At 42.1% G+C, this 9,003-nt stretch overlaps 1 protein-coding gene and 1 pseudogene across 1 annotated transcript; one reads left to right on the top strand and one right to left on the bottom strand.

Moving 5' to 3' along the window:
• The first annotated feature begins 1,283 nt into the window (after positions 1-1,283).
• Positions 1,284-5,263, top strand: LOC147616892 (uncharacterized; annotated as a pseudogene).
• On the bottom strand, positions 5,200-7,946 carry LOC147616891 (L-type lectin-domain containing receptor kinase IX.2-like). Its single transcript, XM_086776308.1, has 2 exons — positions 6,337-7,946; positions 5,200-6,191 (listed from the first exon to the last, which is right to left on the bottom strand). The coding sequence occupies exons 1-2, from the start codon at positions 7,686-7,688 to the stop codon at positions 5,528-5,530; spliced, it is 2,016 nt and encodes a 671-aa protein (XP_086632434.1). The 5' UTR covers positions 7,689-7,946; the 3' UTR covers positions 5,200-5,527.
• Between the last annotated feature and the right edge of the window lie 1,057 nt (positions 7,947-9,003).

Here is a 9,003-nt window from a genome sequence, read left to right as displayed (position 1 = left end):
ATGAGTCCGGTAGCCTAAATGCTTGATATTACGAGGCGTTTATAAACGTACAAAAAGAGAAGAAGCATAAGCCTAAATACTAAACCCTAAGCCTTTACATAAACCCTAAACCCTAATGCATAAGGGCTATACATAACCCTATGCATAAGCCTATGCATAAGCCTATGCATAAGCACTATGCATAAAGGCTATGCATAAGAGCTATGCATATCCATATGCATAAGGACTACGCATAAGCCTATATGCGTAAGGGCTATTGCATAAGCCTATATGCATAAAGGATTATGCATAAGGGCTATGTATAACCCTTATGCGTAATCCTTAGCATAAAGACTGTGCATAACCCTACGCATAAGGGCTATGCATAAGCCTATTGACATAAGGTTATGCATAAGCCTATATGCATGAGGGTTATTGCATAAGCCTATATGCATAAAGGGTTATGCATAAGCCTATTACATAACCCTATGCGTAAGCCTACGCATAAGCCTATATGTATAAAGGCTATGCATAAGGGCTATGCATAAGGGCTATGCATAAGGCTATGCGTAAACCTATTGACCTAACCCTAATCCCTAGCACCCAAGGGTGAAAAAACACAAAGAGAAGAAGCATAAGCAGAAAATGAAAAAAGAGGGCTTACCTCTTCTTTGAGAAGTCGTATGAGTCTCGTAGCCTAAACACTTGATAGTTTTGGGCTTGAATAAACCTATAAAAAGAGAAGAAGCATAAGCCTAAATACTAAACCCTAACCCTATACATAAACTCTAAACCTATACATAAGCAAGAAACTTGAAGCTCTATGCATAAGCTTCAATCTCTTTGTCTAAGCTTAAGCCTTTTGCATAGAGCTTGAGCATAATGCTTAAGCCTGATGCACAAGCCTTAAGCATAGCCTTAAGCTAGATGCATGCATTCTTAAATCTACACTACTTCTAACTCCAACACCCAAGGGTGCAATTATCAAAAGCAAAGAAAATGAACAAATAAAAACAAGAGAAAGGTGAAGAACTACCTGGAATCTCAACAAATTAGAAGCTGCAAAACAAACATATAATTAGAAGCTGCATATTAGAGACAAACATTTAAAAAAAAACTAAAACAAGAGATGGATGGGGGAAGGGAGAGGATACAATTAGAAGCTGCATATTAGAGAAACAAGAAAGGGATAGGGAAAGGGAGAGAAGTGGGTACCTTCAATTTTTTGAGGAAGGGTTCCTTGCAGTTTTTGAAAACGCTAATAGTGAGACGTCGCATTTCTATTAAAAATCCCCAGCGTCGACATGTGCATCGATATAAGCATCGGTACACATATCGATACAAGCGACGTGAAGTTTTATTTCGACATGGGTTTCGATGTCTATATCGACGCCGATTTCAACGCGGGTTTCGATGCCTATTTCGATGCTTGTATCGACCAGATATCGACGCCCGCTTAAGTTCATTTTTTGGATTCTTTTCACATTCAAATTTTGAATTTTTCACAACCTGCCACCTTTCCATTTAAAAAAAAGAATATACCGACCCATCCATGCATGAGATATAAAATAATCTCCACCTCCCCCTCATTTTTACCCAAATTCACATGTGTATTCAACATACATGGAGCCCATGAGTGCTATGAACCTTTCAAATTATGTTAATTTAGAAGAGAAAATGTTGTGCCCATGCAATCATTGCAAGTACCAAGTCGCCCGACGTCGAAGAATTTGCAATAACAAGCATTCCAAAAAATGGGGCATATTTCTAGTAGAGCACTTGCAATATCTACTTACTGGCCTCAATGTTTACTCAGACAACAATGAAACATTGGATATCCAACTTGAGCGGAGCAAAAGAGCAAGGACAGAGGCAACGTTGATGGATTGGAACACGAGCAAGATTTTACGGACTTAGATCAAGTTATAGAACATGACATGGCCGACATGATAGATGCCCTGCACGGCACAAGCCACGAGTAGATGATCATGAAGTAGAAGACATCAGACAATGTGTGGAGCATGCTTCTCTAGAGGAGAAAGAGCTATGTAGGCTTGCCCATCTACCACTTTACCATGGAGCACGTGTTTCAGTTCTCCGCACTTGCCTTTCTATATTGAACTTGCAATCAATATATGGGTGGTCTGATACGAGCGTTTCAAAACTTATGGGGTATGTGTCCCTTCCCCTCTCTATGTTTCACATGCTTCCATGAATGAACGTCTTTTCTTTTTCCTTTACTATTCATTCAGTATATCATACATGTTATTGAATGATCAAATTCTACCAGAAGACAATGAGATGCCTTTGGACCGTGCACAAGCAAAATCAATGTTGCACTCCATAGGGACTATAACATACACCATGCTTGTCTAAATTATTATATTCTCTTTCGGCATGAGTATGCCACTCTGCACGAGTGTCCACAATGTGGTTCATCAAGATATAGGCAAGATGTCCAAGGACAAAGGGTCCCTGCTAAAGTCTTACGACACTTCCCTATCATTCCACGTATTCAAAGAATGTTCAGATGCAAATCCATTGTATCTTTAATGACTTGGCATTGGAACACTAGATCCACAGATGACGTTATGCGTGTGCCTGCTGATTCTCCAGCATGGAGGCATATCGAAGAGAAGTGGGTGAACTTTGGGGAAGAGCCTTGTCATATTCGTCTCAGCCTAGCAATGGACAGAGTCAATCCATTTGGCTTACGAAGTTCATCATGGAGTACATGGCCCATTTGTCTAGCGAACTATAACTTGCCACCATTTGTCATATTCGTCTCAGACTAGCAATGGACGGAGTCAATCCATTTGGCTTACGAAGTTCATCATGGAGTACATGGCCCATTTGTCATATTCGTCTCAAACTAGCAATGGACGGAGTCAATCCATTTGGCTTACGAAGTTCATCATGGAGTACATAGCCCATTTGTCTAGTGAACTACTATAACTTGCCACCATGGTTAGTAATAAAGAAGGGGAACCTTTTACTTTCCTTGATAGTTCCATCATGGAAGTACAAAGTTAAGAACATGGATGTCTACTTGGCTCCATTAGTTGACAAGCTATGCACGTTATGGGATGGTATCCAAGTTCATGATGCATCTAAGCGTTTTGGAGAAAGGGATGCAACAATGCGAGGAATACTTATGTGGACCATGCATGATTAGTCGGGCTATGGAGAGTGCTTTGGTAAGTTAATTATTCTAAGACTTCTTGATCTGATTTAATTTCACGATTTTGATCATTTTGTATTATTTTCATATCTCATCACAATGATTAGCATGAAGAGGATGATCCGGACACTACACCTATTGATAAAGATGCACATGGAGTGGTATTTCTAGAAATAGATGTATTTGGAGCCATGGATCTAGCTGAGGATGAGAGAGTCCATGATCTCAGCTATAACATTTTATCTCAATTTTATTTACCAAAAGAAATACTTGGTTTTTGTCAATGTTTTCTTTTTTTTGCATAATTATTTTTTTAAGAATTTTAAAATAAAAAATAAAAAATAAAAAAAATTAAATTTCGATATGCTTATTCCGACATTCATTTCAACGCTCATTTCGACGTTTTCTTTGATGTTTATATCGACTCATAAACCGTCGATACCAAGCATAAAAAATGGGTTATCCTATAGTAGTGAAGTTTTCCGATGTATACTTATCTCTAGATTTGTATGGGATAATTTCTAGTGGTATGGGACACTAGAATTTATTACGTATAGAAGTCCTTGATACAATGTCTCTTTCACATGTCTGTGATGATATTTATGTGTGATGGATAACTTATCACAATTAAGTATTGAGAGGGGTTCTATCTGTGAATGGATATTCTACCCTGACTCTTGGCTATCTTGGGTGACCCAAGTGTGATTAAAGAATTAATTGTGAGAGTGAATCTGATTAATTCTTGAGAGGGTGACCCAAGTGTGGTATAAGAATTAAGAGCGAATCTAAATTATTCTTTAGAGGGTGACCCAAGTTTGTTGTGAGTGAATCCAACCAGCTCTGACACATGTGAGATGTGTGGTATGAGTTTGATCAACTCTGTGAATACATGTGACACATATGAAGACATTGTGAGTGAATCCAATGAGGGTGTTTGATTGTGAGTGAATCCGATCAACTCTAAGACATGTGCGACGCGTCTAAAGACATTGAATCCAATATGGGAATGATTAATGTGTTTAATCACCCGTGTGTGCTGATAGTTACAATTGAGGACAGTTGTATTCTCGACCGGGAGAGCTATCACACGAGGGGAGTGAGATTTTTCACATATTTTGTTTTTGTAAAAGAAAGCTTGTGGGGAAAAGCAAGGATTTTTTAGATATTATCCAATTCTTGTAAAAGAAAAGCTTGTAGAGCAAGCAAGGGCAAAAATAGCCATGTAACCTATTTTTAAAGTAATAAAATCTATAAATACTCAAGCGGGGATGCTTTTGGCAAACACTTTGCGGGGTAGTTGGGACCCAATCTCATGTTTTCCTCTTGCGTTTATATTTTCAGTTCGACATGCTTCCCGAGGTCCGTAGTTTCTTGTTTCATACCAGAACAAAGCACAAAGAGACTAGGCAGTGAAAAGATTGGGAGACTGAAGCCTGAGTGAAGCACAAAGTTAAAAGAGCTAAACTTCAGTGTTCGCCATTGGGTCTTCGATCTACTATATTCTATTTATAGTGAAATTGGAATTAAATTTATTGAAAACAATATTGAAAATTGAGCCGTAAGGTTCAGTGTGCTGATAGTATTGTGAACGCCATGGCCCTTAAATTTCCACTATCTACTGTAAATATTAGCATACTATAGTTTTAACTGTTGACTACCCAGATTGGGCTAATTAATAAATTATAATAGCTATTAGGTAGTAGCTATAGGCTATAGCTAATGGCTATGAAATTTTGAAGGTTAAATCCAATGAGCACCCATTTTAGCTACAAAGGGCTAACCAATTTACATTTTATTGAAAGAATAGGTTAAATTATTTTCTGCCCTTATATGAAGGATAAATGACCCTAAATATGGGTGCCAAATTTTCATGGCATTAATTAATTACTTTACTTGAGAGAAGAGAACCTTAGGAAAAAAAAACTAGAGTGAATATGGGGCCAAAACCTTAGAAATTAGACTGATTTAATGGTTTGATGTGTGGCAGTGAGAGAATTTTTTTGGAATGAATGGAGAGAACGGGAAGAAAGAGACGCAGATAAGCGTGGACTGAGTGTGAGGCTGAGAGAGAGGAAGGAGCGTGGAGGGAGAGCTCGCTTGTAAGCCTGAGAGAGGGACAGAGCACGCGAACTTGAGGTGCTGGCACAAATGCTAGGCGAGCTTGAGACAGGGGTAATTGAGAGCAGAGATGTTGTAGGTGAGTCAGACAGCCACGAGAGAGGGGGAGTGAAGACGCGCCGAAGAGAGTGAGAAGCTAAGGTCGAATGATTAATTAAGAAGGGTCGGCGACTGAGCCTTGTATTACCCATGCAAAACTTTGGAGTTTAATGTAATAGGGTTTCATGATATTAGTAATTTATTAGGGTTTCACGAACCGGAATCGGAGAGGTCGATGTCGGGGGCAGAAGAAGAGGCCCAGGTACTGGTGGTGATGAGGCTCATGGGAGCTGGCGGGGGTCCATAGTAGGCCACCGGCTTGAAGGTTGGGATTAACGGCAGCGGCACGCGTCCTCGCAACACTTCCACAGCCCGCCGAACAGACGGCCGCGATTTTGGGTCTGGATGGGAACACGCCAACCCTGCCATCAGCATCCTGCGCAGCTGCTCCTCATCAAAGTCGCCATTCAGCCTGGCGTCAACCGCCTTGCTTAGCTCACCCTTCGAGTGGAGGCCCCACACCCAGTCAAGCAGCCGGCCTTCGTATTCTGCCGGCAGGGTGCTGTCGACTGGCCGCCGCCCACACCCTACCTCCAGCAGCACCGCTCCGAAGCTGTACACGTCCGACTCGGCGGTAGACCTCCCTGTGCCGTAGCATTCTGGCGCCATGTACCCGACCGTTCCCACAACCAATGTCGTATGCCCCTCCACACCCTCCGCTAACTGACGTGCCAGGCCGAAGTCACCCAGCTTTGCATTGAAATTGGAGTCTAGCATAACGTTGCTGGCCTTGATATCCCGGTGCACGATCACCTTCTCGCACTCCTCGTGCAGGTATTGCAAAGCAGATCCCAATCCACACACGATGTGGTACCTGGCAGTGTGATAATTAACTTGATCAAGGTTAACAGCAGCTATAGAGGGAGGCGATCTCATAGACAACTTAATCATGATTAATCCAAGAACGACATGACTTAATTATGATTATTCCAAGCACAATGTGCGATGTTTTTGCCTACCTGGTGCTCCAATCCAGCGTAGATGCAGCCGCCTTGTTGAAGAGATGATGGTCCAGGCTGCCATTGGGTAGAAACTCGTAAACCAGCAGCAGATTGGCCTTTTCACGGCACCACCCCTTCAGCTGCACCAGATGTCGATGCCGGATGCGGCTGATTATGCTCACCTCTGCAAAGAATTCCTTCTCCCCTTGCGCAGACTTCTGGGCGATGCACTTGACTGCAACCTCGCTTCCATCCTCCGACAAAACCCCTTTGTACACAGGGCCAAATCCGCCTCGGCCTAGCAGCTGGGCTTGGCTAAAATGCCTAGTGGCGAAGCTAAGCTCCCTGTATGTGAACTTGCGAGGCCCATATAAAGCAGGAGAAGGGGAAGGCAAGCCGCTCAGATCCAATCCGGATGGGATGTCAGATCTGCGCTGATGAATTCTCCTCCTCTTTCGTCTTGCTATATGTAGAGCAAGCAACGCCAGAAGTACCAAAACGATCGAAAGCCCAGCACCCAATCCGGCAAACAATCCGGTTCTACAGCCCTTCTTTGCCTGGGTGGGTCCACCAATAGTTGTACTTTCTAAGCTCCATGAAAGCACAGAATCATCCCCGTGGTAGCCGAGAACCCCAACGAACACATGCTGGGGCAAATAGTGGGTCAAGTTGATGCTGTAAGAGAGTAGTGGGGAGCTTGGCTTTGTGCTGGAGAGGTTGGTGGCATACACTTCCAACAAGCTTTCTGAGCTAGAGTAGTCTACCCAGGCGTAGACAGAGGCTGAATTTGCAAGGGTAAAATTGAGATCGGCCTGCCACGTCGTTGAGATGATGTTATTGACATCAACGCCGATGTGGTTGGCATTGGGATCGAGAAAGTTAGGGTTATGGTGGGTGTCGAACTCGACGGCGACGATCTGGTTAGATGCGCTGCCGTTGTTGGAAGAGTTGAACAAGCCGAGCCAGGAGCCCTTGGCGTTGTGGGGGAGATCGGAAGAGTCTGGGCTGAGCAGGAGGAATGTTAGCTGGCCATCGGCTAGGACAAGGCTATAAGCCGTGTTAGCCTGGACGCGGAATGCAAAGGAGCAGTTGAAAGAGGCCGCCTCACCGGTGGCCTCGTCCCAAAGCAAAAGCTTATCCGAGTTGTATAAACGGCCTGCGTTCAGCTGCGGGTCGTTGTTGCTCCAGGTCAGCTCCACAGAGTTGGGCTGAACGGAGATGTTGCGTTCGGTGGTAAGGGATATTTGCATATGAGGCGTTCGTAACGGACTGTAATCGAAGCTAAGCGAGAGGCTGGGCACACATAATACTGATAAAAATAACGAGAGCAAAAACAGCAGGAGAGGACGATGATCGCAGGGGCTTTCCATAGCCACGAAGGCCCGCTTACCTTGAAGAGAAACACTTTAACACCTTCCTTTTTCCTGGAGCTATCCAACCAGAGCTGATCAAATTTGAAGGCGATTGACCTTCAAAATATATACATGTTCGAGACATTTTCAAAATTGTGGCCTTCTGTTGCAACCCTATTTTCTAATTCTAGAAGGTTTGAACGGCTGCATGCCCTATGAAGGATTCAAAATTCAGCACTGTATCCGAGTCTCAGATCAGAGCCCACTACGATCGGCTCAAACCGTGTCTAAGTCAAATTTGAAACTTGAAAGTACTCGGCTTCTTTAATTTGCGTCGCAGTGCCCGAAACAAAGATTTTTTCGAACGACAGGTTTTTATTAAAAAATTAATCGGTTTTATAACTGAAATTTTCATGCTTTTAATAAAAACATAATGTACCAACGAGTGCTAGCTCATCTGGTAGAGAGTTGGTCTCTACTCCCAAGGTCTTGTGTTCTCAAGTCTTGGGGGCTTCGTTAGATACCTAGCCTTGATAGGTTGATTATAAGCATGTACGATGGGTTCGCCCCAACCCTCATCCCGGCGGGGCCACCTTCACCTCAGGGAGGCTGGGTGTGTGTGTTTCTAAATTTCCTATACCTTCAAAAAAAAAAACATAATCGGTAGTGAAAAATGTTAGGATTTGGTGTTGTTAAATATGTTGTTTTCTTTATAAAATTAATTTAGTTTGGTTTAGTAGAAGCTAGAAAAGAGTTTGATTTTCATATAAAGAACTTCAAGGAGCCAAAAATGGATGAGAAATTGATTATCTGTGGTTGACTTTAGTTAGTCATTACTCTCTTTCTTCCTTAATCATGTGATGTGTAGATTAGTTTTCTAAATTATTGATTAGAGTGGGTCTTCGCTTAACTTTTAGCTCAATTAGAATAATTTTTTATTGCATCAGGGGTAGATTAAGCTTAATAAAATGTGCCTAATTGAGGCACTGGAGGAGAAATTTAACTAGAAATTGCATTAATATCTAGCCTCAAGTTAGTCCTAATCATTCACAAGTTTAATCCTTAATCGAGGCACTAATCGAAGAGAAATTGAGTGGAAATTGCATCAATATCTAGCGTCAAATTAGTGCTAATCATGGACTAGTTCAATCCTTGACTGAGGCACTATTCGAGGAGAAATTATGGTGGAGATTGAATTAATATCTAGCCTCAAATTAGTCCTAATTATGGACTAGTTCAATCTATAATTCATTCAAAATACGGATCAACCTATGACTGAGCTCTTGAAAGAGTGCTAAATTCCAATTTAATTGAGTTCAATGTGTTTGGACAT

The sequence above is a fragment of the Cibotium barometz genome, chromosome 37 (genome assembly GCF_041138505.1).
Source record: "Cibotium barometz isolate CiBa-2024 chromosome 37, ASM4113850v1, whole genome shotgun sequence".
Taxonomy (NCBI): domain Eukaryota; kingdom Viridiplantae; phylum Streptophyta; class Polypodiopsida; order Cyatheales; family Cibotiaceae; genus Cibotium; species Cibotium barometz.
Note: the sequence above shows the minus strand (reverse complement) of the source record. Positions and strands in the feature narration are given on the sequence as shown.